Here is a 22,977-nt window from a genome sequence, read left to right as displayed (position 1 = left end):
GCATCGACACTGGGCTTGCTTCCTTCCTGGACTACAGTTCCCATAATGCTTTGGTGCACTGCTCCTTGTGGATAGGGGGAGGGCTGGAAGTTAGTGAGCCCAGTGTCCATGACATCTGGTGAGACACTGGGCTCACTGCTAAAATCTAAAATATCTAAAACCACATATTACACACATAAAGACCCCTAGGAAAGTGTTCTAAAATCTTCTAAACATCATTAACATGAAGTTTCCCTTTAAGGTATGTATGACATCAGAAGTAGCTGGAGACAGTGGAGACACACACACACACACACACACACACACACACACACACAGCAACACAGAAAGCAGCAAATATATTTTCTGGCTTCTCCTTCTTCAAAGTACTCCTTGGCCGCAACCCGGAAGTTATAGCCTACACGAGTGTATTTATTTTGTGAAAATGATTTTTATCCCATATGTGTTGTTGTAGGCTTACTAGGCTACTGTAGTGTACAGTAGTGTGATGGTTAACAGAGATGCCTCGGTACTGTGCAGTGAAAGTTTGTAGAAATCGTGGTGGGTCTTCTGCTGCTTCTAAACAAGAAAGGAGGATCAGCTTTTATCCGTATGTTCCTCTTCTTTTCTTTTCTCTTCCTCTGTTCTTTACTGTGTCCATATTTTATTCAGAGATGTCGACCTACTCTGTAACAAGCTAAATGACATATTTAATCGATTCTGACATTTTGAAATGTCAGAATAGATAAAATACATCTACGAGAGTCTTAAAATCTTAGGCTAGTTTACATCCATCCATCCATCTGTATGTCTATCAATCTGTCTTCGTATGTCTAATAGCCTACTAATATATAGCCTTTAGTTTCCACTATTTGTCTGCTGGTGTAATTAAGAAACATTTTTGGAAGAAACATATTAGATACTTTTAACAACTTTTAATGTTTAGAGGAAATGTCCTATGTCCCATTTTTCTTTGATGTGTGTAATATTATCAGGAAAGTATAGTGCCTTGAGTATTTGATACTCTTTGCTCGATCCATTTCCAAACTATCTTCATATAAATGGGCCTCACTAATGCTCATCATAATACATGGCGCCATGTCTTACTGTCTCCACCAGGCCAAAGGCTTGGGGAGAGAGTATGTTTTGTGTGTACTGTGTACCAGCTAATATCCGTCACCGTTAACCCGGTCTATGCCAATCTGCTTTGAAATGACTAAACCTGCCTACCGATGATGTCACCGGTAGGCAGGTTTCTACTGTCCAGAGCCCGACAGCCCTCCTCTGAGACACGGCACCCTGAGTAGACAGAAATGGTACCATCTCTAAAGCCCAAACCACACCAGTTGCAACTCCTTGCAACGGAAGCGTTTTAAGGTCAACCACACCAAGGAGTTGCAACTGGTGTGGTTTTGGCTTAATAATGAGCATTATTGAGGACCATTTGTATATAAAGATAGGTTGAAAATGGGTGAAGTGGTGCTTTAACAGTTAAACTGGTCTTTCTTTTTCCACTCATATACTGTACTGTCTTACAGGTTCCCCTTACAAGATAACGGCAGGCTACAGAAATGGGTGGATAACATGAAGCGAGATCATGAGTGGGCACCGAGTCGACACCAGTTCCTGTGCAGCGAGCACTTCACGGAAGACTGCTTCAACATCCGCTGGGGCATTCGCTACCTGAGGAACACAGCCATCCCCACCATTTTCCCTTCTGTCCAAGATGTAAGTGTCATTTAGGACGGTCACGATAATGACATTTCACTTGACGATTAATTTCATACAAATAAGTGTATAAGTGATTGATTGAATACTTTATTAGACAGTAATGCAAAGAGCACGGGATACAGTCATATGCGTTGACCCAAAGGTCCTGAGAACAATTTGTTATTTTATATTATTATTATTATTGTGGGGTCGCTGCAAGCGACACCACTGTAATATCTTAAGACCAAAAGTTTGGCACACCTACTGGTGCTACGGGTCACTCCACACTTGACGATTTGGTAAAGCAGTGGTTCAGCGTCTTGTTTAAGGACACTTTGACACTAACGCTGCAGTCTGGGATCGAACTGGGAACCTTCCGGTTCCTGAGTGTCCGCTCTACGCCTGAGCCACTGCTTACGATATTTTGTCTGACTAAAATATGACTAAAAGTAAAGGGAATTTCATTCAACATCAAAAGTTACTGTCGAAATTAACACTGGCTAGAACAACACTCACAGAATGCATTCTCTTCATTGTGCTTCAGGAAGTTGAGACAAAGAACCAGAGGCCTAGACCCAGGGCATGTGGTACCGACACTGAGCTGAGTATGTCCCATTCCGCTCCCAATAAGAGGCCGCTCATTTTGACCAGGAAGCCCAAAGCAACCACATCGACCACTGTTGGCTGCAGCACCATCTGTGAAGACAAAGACGCACAGATAGAGCCCAAAGGTCTACTTGAACTGCCGCTGGCCTCAGGTACGAACACAAACCATGTGTGTCTTGATGAACGTCTAGCGCCAGAGCCTCTGAGTGCTGTGCATGAAGTTCACGGTGACAGCCACTCGTCCTGTCTCAACATGTGCCAAGGAGAGTCGCTCCTCCCTCAAGAGGCCGCAGACTCCGCGGTGAGCACGGTGTGCCGCGAGTTGCTCGGCCCACTCTCAGACGGCACAGAGATGGATCTGGGGAAGTCTTTTAGTTTTGTTCCCGTGGACGAGGAGCCAGTCAAAGAAAAGCCAGGCGAGTCAGTAGACCGCGTATCGGCGGACAGGTGGCCCGGCGAGGGGGAGCACGTCTCTGTGTACGAGCACTCGTACTGCAGGGCGGACACGGACAGAGAGCAACTCTGGAGTAAGATTTTGAACTTGCATGGCAAGATCCTGGAGCTGGACCACCGAGAGGAGACCGCTGTGGCCAAGATCCGGGCTCTGGAGAGCGAGATCGTCCACCTGAAGAGGGACAGTGCTGTGTTTAAAGAAAAGCAGAACATTTTAGAAGATTGTATATCTTCCATATTGCTCTGACATTGCAATTACTCGTATGCACTGTTGAATGAAAGGAGCACTTGGTGCTTTCTAGTTTCAGTATTACCTCTGCCAAAGAGGTACACTACAGGTCTGTCTGTCTGAGCCGGATATCTTGAGCAGTTACAAACAGATTAGCACAAACAAGGCTGATCACGGGCCAAGGAAGAACTGATTAACTGATACGTTCACCATCAGTTGTCACACAAATAACTGTGATTGTTTTTGAATGAACGTGAATGCAATTTAAATTTGTATTTGCTATTGAGAAAAAAATCACTTATCCTGTTGTCTTGTGCATTTCCACATTCCACTTACACAATAGCACAAACTGGAATCATTATACACTAGAGTGGTGCCCGTTGCCGATGCAACAATGCAAGTTGGAAATTGATTGATAGAAAGATGTATTAACAGATTGGAGAATTACAGTACATTTCAAGCACAACAACACCATAAAGCATTACACTTGTTTACAATAGGGTCCACCATGTTCAATTCATCATAAATGCATGTAACGATGGAAGTATAGATATGCAATACCCGTTGTTGATGGCACTCATCATCACACACTGTATGGAAAGGACCAAGAAAGGACACAATGTCATGGTACTTGTCTGGGTTCTCTCTCTCTTGATCAGAGTGATGAGGACGTATACACGTACACGGACGATCTCCCAGTAAAAAGGCAAAGGGCATGCGTTTTGTGATACCTGCAACAGGGCCAGTTGAAGAGGACGAGGAAGTTGAGTGAGAGTGAGGGGGATGAGGGTGAGGATGATGCACAGAGGAGGAGGGAGGAGTCATCTGAATCTGATGATTCAGAAACCAGTGACACAGAATGCTCTGACACATGTGTTTTGTGTCTGTAAAAATTACAACCCCCAAATAGATTACTTTCCTATTCAAAAGTAATGCTTTCACTCTATACTGGATGGTGGCCATCTTGAATTTCGGGGCCAAAACGAGGTCTTATGATTAACAGATTTGGAATCCTTGGGGTTGACTTGTATGTAAAAGTGTCTTCATAGATGATTCTAGGTCATCTGGATCAAAAGTTCATTTTTGGCTATGGCGCCAGGTGCCATTTTGAATTTGACCCTCTAGCATTTTGCGAGGGACCTGGGGGCTAAATCTTTTATAAAGGGTCCATAGAGGTCAAATCAATCATCAAAACATCCTTCCCAGAGGATGGTCACAGAGCCTTAAGGTGGCCTTACACTAGCCGATAATCGGGCATTTGAAATCTGACAGCACCACACACTACAGGATAATCGGAGCGGGGCCGAGCAAATATCAAACATGCTTGATGTTGATCGGGCCGATCCCGATCGCGCGCGGGGGGTTCCCGATTGAGTCGGGCACCCCCCGAGCGTCAAAAATGCCCGATTATCGGCTAGTGTAAGGCCACCTTTAGTCTGTGACTCTACTAATAGGCTGACGTTTTTTGTGACGTGCGGCGCGCTATAGACAGTCTACATGTCTATATGGTAACAAGACAACTCACCCCTTTTGCCACTTTTGGTGACAACTCACCCCGAACGTGAAGACAACTCACCAGGGGTGAGATGTCTTCACTTTCCGGGGTGAGATGTCTTCACTTTTGGCCACTTTCGGGGTGAGTTGTCTTCACGTTCGGGGTGAGTTGTCAGGACAGGTCAAATGTAATGTAGTTTATTTAAATATAGAAACATTGTAAACAAAGTTCAAAAGCAGTTTGTACAAAAAATATAGAAAAAAGGTAAACATCAAAAGTTTAGAAAAACATCAGTTTGTACAAAACATTATCCACAAACGACCCCCCCCTCAATGCTGCATAGAGAGAGAGAGAGACGCTCTACTCCTTACAAGTGTTTCACCGGATTTTACTGTTAAATAAATAAATAATTAGCCGTGACTGCGCACGTCTGTAGGAACCGATAGTTAGATCCGAAATTGAATTATGCCTACTGTAATGGGTGCCACGGAAAGTACAGACAACTCACCCCGCCGCAATGTCAGAAAGTGAAGACAACTCACCGGGGTGAGTTGTCTGGACTTTCGGGGTGAGCTGTCCGTACTTTCTCGCCCAACTCGCCCCAGCGGAAAGTACAGACAACTCACCCCGACATGTCAGAAAGTGAAGACAACTCACCGGGGTGAGATGTCCGGTATTCGTCTATATTAGCTCGTTATAAAATTAATTGGCAAGCGGTAAAAAGGTGACAGGGAACATTATCAAGTTGATATTCCTGTTATATAATGTCACAGATCTTTGTTATAAAACGGCAATATTTCGTATAATTACTGTGCTGTTGAGAGAAAACATGACATTTTCTCGGCAGAGAAAGCACTGCAGCCCATAAGCCATCATTCGTTGAAATCTGTTTCAAAAGGTGCTCTCCATGGTACTGAAATAATGTGCAATGGAGTTGCAGTTTACACTTCTTCCAATTTAACTGCCTTTTATTGTAATCTTTATTTTTTGAGTTGACTACTTTAAATGTCTGTGAAGACGAATATCCTTCGGGACAATAAAGTTTATTATTATTGAGTGGTGTAAACCACTCCTACAACTGGCTTTTGTGTGCAGAAAAACATGAGCATGGTTGCTATGTTCAAAATAATTTCTGACTTAATTAAATCACACCCGGGTGAACTGGATGACCGTAGCAACCATGGTCATTTTCTCTGCACAGAAAAAGCCAGTTGTGAAATCACATCCGGGTGTGATTTCATTACGTCAGATCAGAGCTGATCAGGCTACATAATAGAGACACACGGGGACTACAAATTCCACGCCCCCAAATGAGACAGCGTCCCCACTTCTGGTCCGTTTCAACTGTGTACTGCAGCTGCCAATGCAATCCCTATGAGAGGCATCATAAAATACCCTTATTTCACTGGTTCATTACTGAGGCTGTAGCGATTTATTTTGTGTTCGAATAATGTGTCCCATATGTTTTATTTGTCCTTTTTAATGTCATATACCTGCCATCTCAATATACAACCCACAATGTACTATAATATACTCCATAAGATTGTAAAGACTGCTAGCAACGGATATATTGAAGTTTCCCTGGCGTATGATTTGTACGTCACGCATTAATCCTTATAAATACCGCTAGATGCGGCATTCCCCAGCGACGGATCGAGCGACCACGACGAGCGTGACAGAGTCCAGCGTTGTAAACGGTTAAACGGCCGGTCTTCATCATGCCTAAAGTGTGCTGCGTTCCTCTTTGTAAAAACAACAAAGAAAAAAACCCAGACTTGATGTTTCATCAACTTCCAGCTGATCATGAAAAGAGACAGAAATGGCTGCACCCATCCACTAGTAAAAAATATGTGAAACCATCCAGAAGAAGTTTGTGAACTCCACAAAGTGGTGGAAATTAAGTATTCAAGTGAAGCTTATGAAGGTATATGTCACAGTGAAAATAGCCTTGAAACTTATGATAGTCATGACGCAACTTCACCCTGTCTTTAGTGCCTTGCTACATTTACAACGTTTAAGTGTAGGCTACATAAGCGTTCAGATTTCAAATATAAAGTGCTCATCCCCGGAGCTACGGATGTTATACATTTGCACGTTTATTAGCACCCGTGTAGTCCTTATATTGTTCAATAAAAAGCATTTTTATCGCTCAAAACAAGGCAAGTCACGCCACGACGCACGTGAAGGACGAGCGTCATGTGAACCATTCATCTTATCCTACTGAATATGATATAGATTGACAATATCAAGAAGTCAGGCAAAATCATCTGAGGAGCATATGCTGCTATATAGGATTACACAGACTGAAATTGACTGCCTGAAAAGTAATTTATTATATTATTCTTCATGCATGAAGCTCCCAATTCCCGTGAAATTGCAATATATGGGCTATATAAATAAATACCCCATATATTGTAATATGTATTAAAACTGTAATACATAAGATAGATTCTAATTGATATTTTATTATCTATAAACCTGGAGAATCCACTAGATAGTTGACAATGGATATGTCACTGTCTCCTGGCCATTTAGTTGGGTCATTTTCCCAACTACTTTTAGGCAAATCATATGGACAAATTGATAATCCAACAAGTTTTATTTTTTCTTTGTATAAAGAATTCATATACGCCTGCATGTTCACACCATGCACCACAAATACGGATAATGTATCTTCAAACTCGGCGGCGCTTGGAACGTCACTTATAAGCGACAGGTAATCAGTCTGTCAACTCAGCTCTGCTCCGTTAACATTATGGGTAACTCATTCAAGTGATAGATGCATTAAATGTGAAACAAGTCATCTATTGAGAAAACAAAAAAATATGTTGACAAAGACACTTCATACATTTGGAAACATATTTTTATTCAAATCAATATAGTCTTCAGTTCATGTTGTATTATTTTAAAAGTAGGCTAACTACAGTGGAATTTCAATTGACTTCTATGGGCTGGCATGCAGTACACTGGTCTAACGGACCAGAAGTGGGGACGCTGTCTCATTTGGGGGCGTGGAATTTGTAGTCCCCGTGTACCACAGCTGATCATGCTATATAAAACCTTACACCACTCAGTTCACACGGGTGTGATTTTTATTATACAGAGACAAAATCCACATGTGAGACTTGGCAATAAAAGGATATTATGATTCCGGTTCTTAGTTTTAACTGAATAACATAGCCTAGCGTCCTAAAACGCTTTACCCTCACGCGCACACGCACACACACACGAACCGAAGCCAGACCAATGATGTTTCGTTCCAAATCTCGTTCCTTCTCCGAGAGAATCTCTTTGTCCGAGATCTATAGAATGGCGATGGTATAACGTCACATCCTCTGTATTTCCTGTTATCATTTTGGGTACAACAACCAACCAACAACCCACAGCAGCTTTGAATGAGACAGTGTAATAGATGCATACTTTATTACGGTAAGATGACAGCATTATTTATTATTTAGTCAATTGCGTGAATGGTTATATGATATATACCATTAATGCTAGGCTAGTTAGGAACTTACGAGTCCGTTTGTGAACGGGGAAGCTTGTTCAGCTAGACTCCGTAGACTGGCTAGTGCTACACGCTTCGCTTGTCATTTTTTGGGGTGACAGATCGGATCAGAAGTCCACGACGGCTCGCACCGCAGCCTTGCTCTCGATCACGTCCCGCAGCCACTTCTCTCGGAACCGGCTCCTCCCCGCCGTGTGCACCAGCCGGTTGGACTCCACCACGAAGCGCACCTCCACGGGAACGGCCCGGGCTCTGGCCCGCTGGGAGACCTTGATTGATTGATTACTTCATTAGACATAATTTCAATTTGTACTGTCCTTTTGGCATTTGGGCTAAAACCAAGGATTACACAAAGAAGTGCAGGGAAAATAATAAAATATTCGACAATTATAATTTATATATGGTCTAATATTTCTACAATTACTACAAAAAATGTATATTATCCAGTTATTATCCACGGGAGAAGAATGAGTTTGTTTACCTCCACGACGAAGTGGACGCAGGCGGTCGCCTCGGGGACGGGCGTCCGGCTCGTCGGCACGCTACACCGGAGGCGGTAGTGGTGCAGGCTACGGTGCTGGTCCGGCTCCTCGGTGGTCCGGAGGAAGTCGAGGCCGGACAGCCATGAGTCCCTGTCCGGACCCCGCACATCTGCCTCCCAGTCCCAGCAGGTCCGGACGTACTCCTCGATCTGCTTCTTGCCCAGGTCGACTGTGAAGACACCGCACGCGGCCCAGGAGATGTTTTTTGTCACCTCGTCGCCGACGTTTTCTGGGTCGGAGATCGGTTCGTTTTTTTCGGTGACAACATGGCGTTGAGCTCGTTGCAGCACCGTGCTCACCAGCTCCTCTGCTCCCGAACTGAGGTTCGACGGAGGTCGATCATCATCTTCTTCCATTGACATCGTCGTCTCCGTTGTTTTGATTGACAAGTGTATTAACAGTTTGTAGAATGGGTACAGTTCAGAAAGTACAGGTCAATACAAAATCTGCTAAGAGCATAAAACCAGAAAAAGCACTATGACTTGTTTACATAGATAAGGGTCCTCCACGAGTCTGATTAAAACTATTTTGACGGTAGAATAATAACTGAATGTTATCTTCTTTAGTGTGTTGATACAGATGGGTGTAGAGATACCGGTAGTTTAAGTTTTTAAAGGTTATATGGTTTTTATAGCAGGTCTTCAAGAGGAAGTCGTGTGTTGTTTGAGAGGTTGCCAGTGGCGACCATTAAAGTAGTGCGTTTGGCCTGAGGTAGTGGTTCTGAGGTGACAGTCACAGAGCCCTCTGTCGGGCGGCCTGGGCCCGAGGATAAAGTATTGCATTTGATGTAACAAAATCACGTTTTTGGAAGGATTGACAAATCGTGAATTCAATACTTTTGATTATGATAATAATAAATATAGCTTCAAGCAGCAGTAAGCCCAAAAAGAAAAAGGTATGCAATATACACAATGAGCTGTATAGCCCTAGATTCCTAGAATGTCTCTGTTGTTACATACAGTATTACATACAGTATTTCACATACCAGAGCCATAGATCACTGCCGTAGACTTGAGGTTGCAGCGGCAGAACGGCGGCATAAATGTGGTTGGCACTCCGTGTACTCGCTCAATAAATAATTCCAAAGACTTGGGAGTCAGATAGGGTCATCAACTTTCATATCCATGGGAAAGTTGAAGTTCTGTCAAATATCTCCACTTTTTCACAAGCTTCACCCAGACGTCTTTCTCTCCGGGCAAAGGGGCTCGGAATGACAGCTGGTCTGGATCACAAACCTCAACAGTGAAACGCAAAAGTTCGGGTCACACAATTGGCAGGTGGTGTGATTAATTACCCAGCACCTATCGCAATGCACCTGCCAATTGTGTGCCCCAAACATTTGTGCTTCCCTAGAATAATTTAACAAAGGGTGGACACTGGAGATGACGTCAGCTTTTTTGTTATGCTGATTGATTGGCTGAAGAGGTTGTCTGTCAACGCTGTAGTCCTGTAACCAGAGGCCAGACTCCACTCGCATGAATGGAAATGTGATTTTTAATACAAGGGGAGTGGTTATAAAGGCGGCCGGCCGCAAAAGTATTTTACGTCGCTTTTTTGACGTCCAAAAAAGTGGATCGAGCAAATCATAAAATTTACCTGGAGATTGGGAGACTTAAAGGTCAGAGGTCTTTTGACGAATGACTGTGAGCTTCAGTTCCTGAGGGATTCTCACGGCCACCTACCATAATGTCGAATTCTGTGGAAAACTGCCAAAACTGCGAAAAATGGAGGAATCTGTACATTACATTACATTACAGTCATTTAGCAGACGCTTTTATCCAAAGCGACTTACAATAAGTGTATTCAACATAGGTAGGGAACAAAAACTACTAATCACCAGAAGTCTTTAGTGCATTTTCTGCAAAAACAAGCAACCAAGAGTATACCTAGTGCTAAGGTAAAAGTGCAATATATCAGCTACCTATTTCCTTAAACAGATGAGACAAAATAGCTAAATCAAATGAGCATGAGCTAAAACAATTAAGTGTATCGACTAAACAAGATCCAATAAACAATACAACAATAGAAAACAAGCGTTCGTACAACTAGTTAACAACAAGTAGGTCAGGCAGAGAGGAAGGGTAGTGTTTCCTGAAGAGGTGGGTTTTCAACCTGCGGCGAAATATGGGCAGTGACTCTGCTGTCCTAACATCAGTGGGAAGTTCATTCCACCACTGTGGGGCCAGAACAGAAAAGAGTCGTGACCGTGTGGATCGGCCAGAAGGACCCTTGAGTGACGAGGCAATCAGTCGCCCCGAGGTGGCAGACCGAAGTGGTCGGGCAGGGGTGTAGGCATCGACCATAGCCCGGAGGTAGGAAGGAGCTGTTCCTTTCACTGCCCTATAGGCTAACACCAGGGTTTTGAACTGGATGCGAGCCGCTACGGGGAGCCAGTGTAGAGAACGGAGAAGGATGGTTGTGTGGGAGAACTTGGGGCGGTTGAACACCAGACGAGCCGCAGCTTTCTGAACAAGCTCCAGAGGTCTGATGGCAGATGCCGGAGCACCAGCAAGGAGGGAGTTGCAGTAGTCCAGGCGGGAGATGACGAGAGCCTGGATGAGCACCTGGGCTGCCTTCTCCGTGAGGAAGGGGCGAATCCTCCTGATGTTGTAGAGGAGGAATCTGCAGGACCTTGTCACTGATGCGATGTTTGCCGAGAACGTCAGTTGATCGTCCAGGGTCACACCCAGATTTTTCGCAGTCCGAGTTGAGGTCACCACAGCATTATCAATGGTGATGGCCATGTCTCGGTGCGGACAGCCCTTCCCCGGGAGGAACATCAGCTCGGTCTTGTCCAGGTTGAGCTTCAGGTGGTTTGTCGACATCCACGCCGAGATGTCAGCCAGACAAGCAGCAATGCGTGCCTCCACTTGGGTATCAGAGGGGGGGAATGAGAGGATCAGCTGGGTGTCATCGGCATAGCAGTGGTAGGAAAAGCCATGGGAGTGGATGACAGCACCCAGAGATGTAGTGTAGAGAGAGAAAAGAAGAGGACCCAGAACCGAGCCTTGGGGAACCCCAGTTGTGAGCCTGTGTGGTTCTGACACAGACCCTCTCAGCATCACCTGGTAGGAGCGACCCGTCAGGTAGGATGCAAACAGGGAGAGTGCAGAGCCTGAGACACCCATCCCCTCGAGGGTGGAGAGGAGGATCTGATGGTTCACCGTGTCGAACGCTGCAGACAGGTCCAGGAGTATCAGGACGGAGGAGAGAGAGTTCGCTCTAGCGGCATGGAGCGACTCCGTCACTGCCAGCAGGGCAGTCTCTGTCGAGTCACCCACTTTGAACCCAGACTGGTTGGAGTCCAGGATAGATTGTACGGAAACAATAAGGGGTCTATGGCCTTCGGGCTCGACTCCTAATTATAATTGGGTCCAAACTACCTTTTGTCAGTGTATATATGCCTATTTGCACATAAATCTATCCTCTGCATTTATGACATGCACATTTATGACATGCCACAGAAACGGTTGACAGCGTGACATCACAACATAACGCCACATTGCCTTTATACAACGGCATTGCACGTTAAATAGAATATCATTGGTATTAGTAAAATAATATTTGGAAGTATAAGAAGGAGGTTTCAGACTCGAGCAGTGACTAGCTCCCTCCGCTAGCTAGAGATACAGTCCACATAGGCAGCAGGCTACAGGTCTTTCCTAATTAGGAAACCTCAGCCTCCCTGACGGCCCTCTCCGACAGAGCCTTAGTAACACCCACTATATATGACATGCCCACTATAATGACATGCGCAAAATTGGGATAGATTATTAATCAGTTATTTATTTGTTATTGATCATTTTTGAGGGGTAATATCCTATGTCCAGCTTTTGGTGTATGTGCTAACACAAACTTTGTCCTACACAAACATTAAAGGACGCAAATTCTGATTTATTCTGATTGCCCTGGAATGAGATGATAGATCGCCCCTCACTTCACACGGGTGTGATCATGTAAGACGACAACTGAATTTATGTGAATGGTTAGCCGATTTGCTCGTCAATGGCATTTAATGTTTGTGTTGCCACAAATTTACATCATATTTCAGGCACATATGATATAAATTCTCATTGCAGTCAATGGCAAATGTGAGATGTGACTCCTTGAGATTAATACTTTTTTCTGTTGCAGATCTAATGAGGAGTGATCCACAACCTAGGTGGAAACCGATTGGAACTACTATATCCTATGGCAGGGTTGGTGTCAGACTCAGAATGGCACATTACTTCACACACCCACCACAAGCCCAGACGCTAAAGGCCTGAGTTCGCCCACACATTCTTCAATCTGCCACTGGTGTTCCATGTGAGGCAGCCAACGCATGTATCGGATCTGGACCACGCTGGATAGCGTCACCAAGGCGGTCGGCAGCACGGACCTCTTCGCCAAGATCTCCCGCCTCAAGCCCAGTGGTGCTGTGGCAGGTGCCAGCTGTGTGAAAAAGGCTCCGGAGCTTCCGGTCAAAGCGGAGCCTGTAACCACAAGCGAAATGGCTCTGACCACATCAGCCGCTGCTGCCAGTGAAACCACCACCAAACCTCCAGAAGAAGAGCAGAAGGGTGCGATGGAAGCAGAGTCAGAGGAGCCATCACCGCAGGTCACAGAGAAGCCTTTCGTTGTAGCCAGGAAGCCCAAACCTAGCTTAGTGTCGGCGGCGAATGCGTCTACTGCGAGCTCTTCCAACATGGCGAAACAAACTCTGCAGCTGTTCCACCCGGCAGCTCTGTCTGCCAACATGGACGAGACCTACAGTGCGCTGGCCCAACATGTTAACAATCACTTCAACATCGGTCCACAGACACAGCGGGATGACGACAACTACAGGCTGCAGCAGTGCAGCGCAGACAAAAGCCCTGCTGATAAGCCTGTCCTTAATCAAGGCCCTCCCGCTACAGAGCAAGTCCCTGTATTGGTACCTGTTGCGGAGGCCAAGTCTGTGGAAACCACTACTACATCTGCTGCTCTCACTCCCCCTACGCCTGGAAATACGAACCCTCCCATGATGCCTTCTCCCGATTCTCCGGTGACAGACACTGTCCCCATGCCCGTTACCCCCCCGAAAAAAGGCTTTTCCCACTACCTCGGAAGCTATATCTCGCCACTGGTCCCCAAGTTCAGGGGGGATTCTAAGAGCGCCATCGCCGAGAAGGACAAACCACCATTGCCTGCCTTGGAAGGATCTCGGTTGGTCAAGGCTGTGGAGAAGACGGATAGCGAGGAAAAGAAAGCAGAGGACAAGGCCAAGAAACTGCTGCTGTCTCAAAGAGAGAAGGTAGTCCAGATGGACTTAGTGGTTCTCAACCTGTGGGTTAGAACTCCCAGGGGGGTCCTCATGTGACAGTGAAGTGATAATTTAAAGACAAGTTGTAATACCTATTTAATACCTCCAAAAATAAATAAGTAAAAGACCATTACTGCATCTAAAGTAAACAACAAACTTTACTAGAAAAACTGGTCAAACATTAGCCAAATTGTCAAATAATATTAGAGGCAAAAATAACTGACAAGCTTCTCGCCTCAACGAGTGCTTGTCAGGGTGGGGGGGTTTCAAATATGATTATTTTGGGCGGTCATGGCCTGAAAAGGTTGTGAACCACTGGGCATAGCTGTGTTTTAGTTTGAACAATCTGCATATTAGTGACACTCATGTGTATATGGTATATTCCTCACCCCAGATCATAGCCAGAGTGAGTGTAGACAACAGGACCAGAGCTCTGGTGAAGGGCCTGCAGAGAGTCACTGATATCAAGCTCCTCACCAGCAGAGTGGATGAACTTGGCTACCATCTCTTGGAGTTCCCAGAGAGTCGAGGAGTTGCCATCAAGGTTAGTGTGTGTCTGTGTTCTCATCAATACTCCTACTTGCTTAATGCCTAATATACTCTGCCGCAGTATCGCTTACCAACAAGAACTGATCTTCAAGATGCAACACATCGTTAGCTTGAAGAACTGTTCTTTTCAGCCGGTGATACCGATGCATGATGGATTATAAATTGATGAATTACTTAATTTGTCAGACTGCCATGTAAAATGTTTGCACCTTTTCTACCATTTTGCAAGAGTAGCTATGTCAGTCACTTTTATACTTTGTTGTTTGACAGTGTTGTAAAAGTAGACAACCCTCAAGCTTGCAGTTCTTACACAAGTCTGATTTTTGAATTTTTGCAAGACGTTTTTGCTTACATGCCCAAAATGAGGACACCAGGTTTCAAGTGTATTACCAAGTTTAAAAAATATCTTGTGACAAAACAATAACTACATTGTATCGATCCATTTGGAACACAGGCAAAGAGTAAGTGTAACAGGTTTGGACATACATGGTTATCATCTGATGCCGATGATGGTGCTTGTTAAAGACTTTCTGATCCTTCCTTTTGCCTGGTCCTACCTGTCACATTATCCTCGCCTACCCTCAGGAGAACGTGCTGCCCTGCCTACTGCGTCTCAGGCAGGCCAGGGATCCTCCACTGCAGGATGCCGTGAGAGAAGCTCTGGCCCTGGTGGGCTACAACGACCCTGTCAAAGGCAGGGGGATACGGGTGCTGGCTATAGACGGAGGAGGAACAAGGTACAACTCCAATGCTTCATATTGTCGGGCAGAAACCTCTTATCTCCATATATAAACTTTTCATGTTATGCCCTACTACTTGATCATACTTATTACTACAGTCAGTAGTAGAGTGTCACATACAAGTAACTATACAAACACAATTGGCCAATTTTCGGGGGAGGGAAGCCGGGCAGGGACGGTGATATTTGTCACATAAACATACTCCTACCGGCTGGGCTGCCACCTCTGTCAGCAGGGAGTGTTGGACGGGAAGAGTAGGACGGAGGCTCTTCTATGTCCTCCTTGTGGGGGCTCCTCACTGGCAGGTCAGTCAGTAGTACAACAGCAGTGACAACTCACAGATGTGTGTGGGGAGGAATTAATGACCACATTTGGGGGGGGGGGGAGTTATTATTGGTATGGACGGTGACTGCCCTTTTAACCCATTCTGGCCGGGAACCCCTTTTGTTGTTCTAACCCTTCTGGACAGTATGTACAGTATTCAAAAATGTAAAAACTTTGATGCTGCTATATAAATATTTGAAGTTCTTCAGAAAGCTTAGGTCAGGATTTAGAGGGCTTTTTAGAATCGGCCTCAGTCCAAAATGGGTTAATCTGTGTTGGATTTTGGTTGCAGAGGACTGGTGGCCCTGCAGACTCTCCATAAGCTGCAGATACTGACAGGGAAGCCCATCTACCAGCTGTTTGACTACATCTGTGGCGTCAGCACAGGTATGGCAGTTGTTTGATTTAGCAGCCCTCTAAGATTGACTCCATATTGATTGGAGGCAAAAGAAGAATGGAATCCACTTTAGTCAGGAAAGGGATTCATCCCTGTCGGGCTTTCATTCTGTCAAACTGGTGCTGCTGAGCAAGAGCAGTGTGCAGGACTTTTGTTTGAAGCTTTTGTTCAGGATTGTTTCATTCATTATTATTATTTTAAAAACATTTTAAAATATTGAAAATAGCCAATCTAATAGCTTACAACACGTCACATTGCGCCGCATAGTGAACTTGTAGATCGGCAATTTTCATTGTGTGACATTAATTTACTAAACATAAGAATGCCTTCCAGTCCCTCCATGGAGTTGATTCATTCAATGACTGATTATAAAAAAGAAATGCAAAATTACCCCACAGACCTGTTGTGTTAAAGTTATAGTGTGAATAGAATGCCCAAACCTTCATTCCTCTAATCATGTCTTCTACAGCTTACACTCTGTCTGTCTGTGTCTCTCTCAGGTGCTATCCTGGCCTTCATGCTGGGAGTGTTTCAGATCCCCCTGGATGAGTGTGAGGAGATGTACATGAAGTTGGGCACGGACGTCTTCAAACAGAACGTCATTGTGGGAACGATGAAGATGGGCTGGAACCACTCCTTCTACAGCAGCGAAATCTGGGAGAACCTCCTCAAGTCAGTCTGCCCTACCCTGTCTTTCTTGTTGTCTTTCCCTCCATTCTTCACTTCTTTCTGTGACTCACTCCTGCCGTCATTTTTTACCATGCATGTCCTACCTTTTTTTAGCTAACCTGCCTTTGTTCTTCCTTCCTTTTGGCCCTCTGACCCGGGCCGTAAATAACAAAATAGATTGTCCAGGAAACAATATCGGAGCCAAACTGAACTAAAACTAACTAGCTAAATCAGACATTTATCTGTGCATTTGATAGCCTTTTAATAATGTGCAGTTGTGTGATTCAACTCTTTCTACATCCTTCCTTCAGTGGTGAAATGAAATCAGTTTTTAACTTTATCTGTATTTTTTTCCCAGGGAGAGACTGGGTGAGAGGCTTATGGTTGAGAGTGCCCGCGATCCAAAGTGTCCTAAAGTAAGTCCCAGCATAAATATATGATGCATGCATATATCATTTAATGTCTTTATCTCTAATTTATATTATACAGTTTCCCATATCATTTTGCACTACCACTACCTGCACAGACAGACAGACAGCATAGTTACAGTCTTACTGAAAGAGTTACAATACTCTTTGATCTCACTCGATGCAACACGATCATTATTTAGTTGATACTTATGTAGGCATTCTTCTTGTTCATGTTAGCTCTGAGTCTGAGCACACAAACAAATTCCCGAATCAACTGCAAGTTGGTTATACATGTTGAATATTAGCAAATTGGAATTTATACCGATGCAAAGTGCAATTATAAATGGTAAATGGTGCATTTATATGTAAATGGTTCATTTATATAGCGCCTTTATCCAAGGCGCTTTACAGAGATTGTGCATTACATTCACACACCGATGGTGGTGGAAACCATGCAAGGCACCAACCAGCACATCAGGAGCAATTAGGGGTTCAGTGTCTTGCTCATGGACACTTTGACACTAACTCTGGGGGAGCCCGGGTTCGAACTGGCAACCTTGCCGTTTGAACTGGCAACCTCTTCTGGACAAAGGTTACCAACTATTGAGAGCAAAACTGCTTGTTTCTGTAACGGCACATATCCTCAGGCAGTGAGGGCCCTTAACTCCCCGTCATCAGTTCAGAACATTAACCAAACCCGTGTTTTCATTTTAATGCACCATTCACTTGTGTTTTATTTATTTGAAGTATCTTATATATATTATATATATTTTTACACACTGTTAGCTATTTCTATTCAAATCAGTGTCATTCTTAATCTTGAGTCTAGTCTTCATAACGAACTGTGGCCCTTCATGTTCCTCTGATGTACCTTGCCACATCTTATCACCAGGTGTCGGCAGTGAGCACCCTAGTGAACAGGGGTCTTCCTCTGAAGGCCTATGTGTTCAGGAACTACAGGCTGCTGCCGGGGGTGAGGTCCCACTACCTGGGAGACTGCAACCACAAGATGTGGGAGGCCATTAGGGCGTCGTCTGCTGCCCCCGGTTACTTCCAGGAGTTTGTGCTGGGGAAAGACCTCCACCAGGTAGGAGATTATATCCACATATTTTAGGTGTTTATTTAACTCTGAGAGTGTACAAAATGTAACCAAATGGATGCTTACAGGTCCATTTGGTTCCATTTGTACACATCCATAAAGGTCCTGTTTAGTTCCCATTTGTACACTAATTCAGTTAACAAATAGGATTTTACTTTGTAATATTTCAATGTCAAATTTCTGTTCACCTTCTCACTGTGTCAATCAGTGGTTGTTCTATACACTATAATCATTGATGCATAGAGATCAAATTAGGGATTGGAAAGTCTTCTCTACACAGGATAGTTTCACAAATTAGAATCCCTGGTACAGCAATTGGTCATCAATGGGTGATAGTCAAGTGACCTTTCAAACTGTCCTCTTAGCATGACACTTGTGACTGAATATCTGGGTATGTGTCAGTCGCTCTGGATGAATGTCATTTAGACAACAGCTAAAATGTACCGGACAAGTGCCTCTGGCATAGAATAGGTTCGCTCATGGCTGAGAAAGTGTTGAGAAACTGGCAGCAGTCCAAACCAACATGGTGCCAACAAGGTCAGGCCTCTGATGTCTGACAAAACCATCTGCCAATGCAGAGCATGTCTGCTCTGGAAGCTCACCCTAGCCTGGATGGATCGTACAGCTCTGTGCCCACTTGTTCCATGATGTTTTATTAAGTTAAGTAAAGTGAATTGCTGTCGGATGACTTTCACAGCAGGCATTCAAACATATCTTTAAAAAGAGCATGCACACACTTCACGTACAAACAAACAGTTGACATAAAAGTAACGCAAACAATAAATGACTTTACATGCAACGCTTTACATGCCATAGAATGAAACAGATGACATGAGTGCTTGCAGTTTAAGTTTTAACCATATCCACTAGTAAATATAATTTCCAACGTCTCTTTAAAACAGAAGAAATGGAATATTTGGGAGTGTATTGTTTTGGTCTGAATGTTCTAAGGTATGTGCAGTTAACATTTTGTTACGTTCCCTGTAAACGGAGACATTAATAATATCCTTACGTTTCTCTCTCTCATGTCCTTAACCTTCTTCCCCTCCAGGACGGAGGTCTACTGATCAACAACCCCACTGCGTTGGCCATCCACGAGTGCAAGTGTCTGTGGCCCAATACTCCCGTGCAGTGTGTGGTGTCTCTGGGAACGGGGCGCCACGAGACGGCCGGCAAGAGTGCCACCTACACCAGCCTGAAGACCAAGCTCACCAATGTCATCAGCAGTGCTACCGACACTGAAGGTGATGCCTGGTTTATACTCCGCTGAATGGCAGTGTATACAAACTATACATTCAGCTTTACCTGCATGTTTAATCCTCCTGATGGGAGTTATTTCTCTACCAGCTTCCAGCGTGACGACAATTATCCCGCTTATTACATGGCAGCATGGCAGGTGCTCTGAGCCTTTGATTAGACAGTGGTCTGTTATTTAGTCCATCTGTATTATATAATATAACTGCTCCCTGATATCTTTCAATAGAACGTTGGTAACGCTAAACATTTATAAAACAAAAGTATTTGAGAAAGAAAGAAAAAATCTATTATACACTAACTCGATCCAACCTATCCTGTCCATTCACTGTTCACCCCACCCATACCCCCCCCTCTCCTCAGAGGTGCACATCATGTTGGATGCCCTGCTGCCCCCCGACACCTACTTCCGCTTCAACCCCTACATGAGCGAGGAGGTGCCGCTGGACGAGAGTCGGCCGGAGCGCCTCAACTACCTGAAGGGCGAGGGCGATCGCTACCTGGAGCGCAACGAGGACAAGCTGCGGATGGCGGCCAGCGTGCTGAGCCAGGAGAAGAGTGCCATCCAGCGGCTGGCCGAGTGGGCCAAGCTCAAGGCCGAAATGTACGAGGGCCTCCCCTTCTCTTCCAAGCTGTAGCTCCTCCTCCTCTGCAAAAGGCCCAGCCCACTCGAACCTGACATCACGCTACAGTCTTCACAGCACCAACAAGAGATGAAAGCTATTTTAATGATGAAAAAAGAGAACGATGATGGCATCGCGCTCCTGTTTAGTGCAGCTATCTTTAGAAATAGGTACCTATGGGCCAGGGACACAGGGGCCGAAGGACAAATAGGGTGGGCCAGAGTCTATTGGTACCTACAGTAAGTTATCTCTAAGTCAGAAACTAAGCTTTCTCCATGCAGCTTGAAGTAACAGTGACAGGTTAAAAATGAGACTAACATTATGTATTTCATAATTTAGTCTCAATAGGGTATAAATAATGTGATGAGACTCACAACTGAAGTTAATGTTTGCACAATTGCAAATGACTAAAATGCCAGGTTTTGACTTTTGTAAAACACTGACTTCATTTCTTGCTGATAGATGCACCATCTAAGCCGTATTAAGTACATGAATACATGTATTCTGGAATGTGTCCAAATTGTAGATGAATTTGTGGCTGATCGCTGATTTTCTTTACTCTTCCTAACACTTTTGAAGGTGAACAACTATAATTACAGCATCCAAAACTATTCTTAAAATGAAATAGATTAATGAATCTATAATGACTCCTGAATTTGGGAATGCACTGCTCTTGGGGCAAGAGGTGACATGAGTAACCTGCTCCCCTGGTTTTTATTTGTCTCTGTAAAGAACTATGCCCTGGACCACGAAAGGGTGTCCATGAAAGGTGCATTATGGGAATATCAGGAACTAATTTAATTATGATAACTGTAATTATTTGTAAATAACATAATGACATGGGACCTGTCTTTTTCATTCTGTCATTTTAAATTAACTGAAATACAGTGCATAAAGCAGACGGATGTAGCCCTCATCAGATTGTATCATAACAATGACTGACTACTACTGTATTCATAATTTGTGCACTGTAAAATATAAAAGACAAAGGTTTCATTCCCAAATATATATGTTTTCATTCCCAAATATATATATATATGTATATACTGTATATACATTTTGGGGGGACAAAGACAAGAGATCCCTTTGTTTTAGAAATGCACTTATTTTGTAAGCAATTGTCATAAAGGGACACTATCAAATATTCCAAATAGTAAATCACATATCGTTTTGTAAATGAATGCCCAACCTCATCATACTACAGTCACAGTGTCTCACAAAAGTAGTAAAAATAGATGCTTTACAAGCTCACTATGCATTGTGGGCTTGTACTGTAGATCTGCTATCTTTGATTATTTTTTAAGTCTCCACCTGATGGCGATTAAAATGGTTGTAATCAATAATGAACTGAAATGCAGAGAAATGTGTGATAGTGTCCCTTTCTCAGATAACTTACATCTTATGCGATGCAATTTTGTCCGGGTAGCTCAGTCTGTAGCACCGGGGAACGCGGGTGTTTTGTTTTCCTAGAAATTTTAAAAGAACCTGGGCAAACGAGCCAGGTAATCTGGTCTAGGAGTGGGAGTGAATCTCGCTGTGTGGTGCTCCACCTCAGCAATCCATCTCTGAGGTCTGAAACGGGTATAGACTCCTGCGCTCTGACAAAGAATAGCTATCACTTTTTCCATGAAACTTATTCATTATTCACATACTGATCATGTCTCAGTCATAATAGTTCATCATTGTAAATAATTTAAGTAATAAAAGATCAAATGTAAATTATGTAAGTAAATATTCTAAATATCAAAGGATATGAATAGTTTAACTGTAGGCTACTTAATCTGCTAGAGTTTAAACACTTGAACCCCAGCATCCATATTTTGAGGGGAACATTTAGCCAAAAAGATTGCCGGATTACAATCTTACTTAATAAGCTTGTAGATGGATAATTAGATGGATAATTTGGGCAGAGAGATTTGGTGTAGACAGAAAGAACCCACCAAGTGACAAGAGACAACTCGGGTCCAGTTGACGAAGTCTAGAGTGTTTAAGTGGTCATAACTACCAATAAACACTGACAAAAGCACAGGCTGTTAAGGACAATGCTTGCCTGATATAACAGCATGTGCTAGTTTGTGTCCTCATGATACATTATAGACTTATTTGATGTATATTTTTTGGGGAATTGCTACCGCGTGGAAGCCTTTGCACTACCCCTGAGCATGCACAACTCACTTAGTCCTCAACATTAGTCGCATAATGTACACTTTTTAAGACTTTTTTTTTAAATGAAGTTAGTAATGAACCTTTATCGCTTGGTGCCTGGAGTGCAATCAAATTTAAATTTGTCACCAAACAAATAAACCAATGTGTTGTTAAAACCATGTTTGGATTAGTATTCAAGTTTCTCTCTTAATTTGTGATTGTCTTTTGTAGTTATTAGTAGCCTAGATCTGTGGTTTGGGAATAGGTATGCAGTATTTGTCATGGAATGTAGGCCTAATATGAGTGTGGACTGCTGCTGTTGCCTTATTGGGAAGAGTGGGAAGAGCCCTAGTCAATAAATCCTATACTGTAAGGTTTTTCAAAATGTCTAATAGGAAATTCCTATAGAATCCTATAGGATTATGAACATTTTCTTATAGGATTATGAAATTCCTATAAGAATCCTATAGGAATTCCAATGTTCCAATATAATTCCTATGGGATTCTGAATTCCAATAAGAATCCAGTAGGATTTTTCCCGATGTTCCAATAGAATCCTTTAGGATTTTGAATTCCTATAAGATTCCAGTTGGAGTTTTCTGATGTTCCAATAGAATCCTATAGGATTTTGAATTCCTGTCTGTCACTAGCCTGGTAAAATGTCATAGTCTGTCACCTCTATCATAATGTTATCCTATTGAAACTGGAAATGTTATTTGTGGGCTATAGAACTAAAAACACTTTGAGAAAAAACAGTGGTTTTCAAACTTTGTCGAGGACCCACAAAATAATATGTAGCCTAATGGACAAATGTAGGAAATTCAAATGTTTCACAAACATTACAACTGTATCAAAGATAGTCTGAATGGTCCGTTTGATGTAGTAATGGCTCCATAGTGAATGATAGCCTACTTACTATATAGCCTAAGGATCAATCCCTCTTGTCTTGAGTGTACAGGGT

General features: G+C 43.5%; 3 protein-coding genes across 7 annotated transcripts; 2 read left to right on the top strand and 1 right to left on the bottom strand.

The window, feature by feature from the left end:
- Positions 1-98: 98 nt before the first annotated feature.
- On the top strand, positions 99-3,446 carry LOC306916604 (THAP domain-containing protein 5-like). 3 transcript variants are annotated; one of them, XM_079494553.1, is made up of 4 exons: positions 108-241; positions 455-589; positions 1,518-1,707; positions 2,234-3,445. In XM_079494553.1, exons 2-4 carry the CDS (start codon positions 501-503, stop codon positions 2,993-2,995), a joined length of 1,041 nt encoding a protein of 346 aa, XP_079350679.1. In that variant the 5' UTR covers positions 108-241; positions 455-500; the 3' UTR covers positions 2,996-3,445. The 3 variants fall into 3 exon arrangements, with proteins under 3 accessions (XP_079350680.1, XP_079350679.1, XP_079350678.1); XM_079494554.1 differs by lacking the exon at positions 455-589 and having other exon boundaries at positions 99-241; positions 2,234-3,446; XM_079494552.1 differs by lacking the exon at positions 108-241 and having other exon boundaries at positions 390-589.
- Positions 2,790-9,717, bottom strand: akap14 (A-kinase anchoring protein 14). Of its 2 annotated transcripts, XM_079494556.1 has the most exons (4): positions 9,508-9,717; positions 8,462-8,890; positions 7,991-8,249; positions 2,790-2,920 (listed from the first exon to the last, which is right to left on the bottom strand). In XM_079494556.1, the coding sequence occupies exons 1-3, from the start codon at positions 9,514-9,516 to the stop codon at positions 8,088-8,090; spliced, it is 600 nt and encodes a 199-aa protein (XP_079350682.1). In that variant the 5' UTR covers positions 9,517-9,717; the 3' UTR covers positions 2,790-2,920; positions 7,991-8,087. The 2 variants fall into 2 exon arrangements, with proteins under 2 accessions (XP_079350682.1, XP_079350683.1); XM_079494557.1 differs by lacking the exon at positions 9,508-9,717 and having other exon boundaries at positions 8,462-9,178.
- Positions 7,737-22,286, top strand: LOC306916603 (calcium-independent phospholipase A2-gamma-like). 2 transcript variants are annotated; one of them, XM_079494550.1, is made up of 10 exons: positions 7,737-7,901; positions 12,657-13,797; positions 14,201-14,350; positions 14,941-15,092; positions 15,712-15,806; positions 16,317-16,488; positions 16,844-16,901; positions 17,788-17,982; positions 19,046-19,238; positions 19,612-22,286. In XM_079494550.1, exons 2-10 carry the CDS (start codon positions 12,847-12,849, stop codon positions 19,884-19,886), a joined length of 2,241 nt encoding a protein of 746 aa, XP_079350676.1. In that variant the 5' UTR covers positions 7,737-7,901; positions 12,657-12,846; the 3' UTR covers positions 19,887-22,286. The 2 variants fall into 2 exon arrangements, with proteins under 2 accessions (XP_079350676.1, XP_079350677.1); XM_079494551.1 differs by lacking the exon at positions 7,737-7,901 and adding an exon at positions 12,401-12,478.
- The last annotated feature ends 691 nt before the right edge of the window (positions 22,287-22,977 follow it).

The sequence above is a fragment of the Electrona antarctica genome (genome assembly GCF_951216825.1).
Source record: "Electrona antarctica genome assembly, chromosome: 23".
NCBI lineage: Eukaryota > Metazoa > Chordata > Actinopteri > Myctophiformes > Myctophidae > Electrona > Electrona antarctica.
This window is presented reverse-complemented; position numbering and strand designations above follow the sequence as displayed.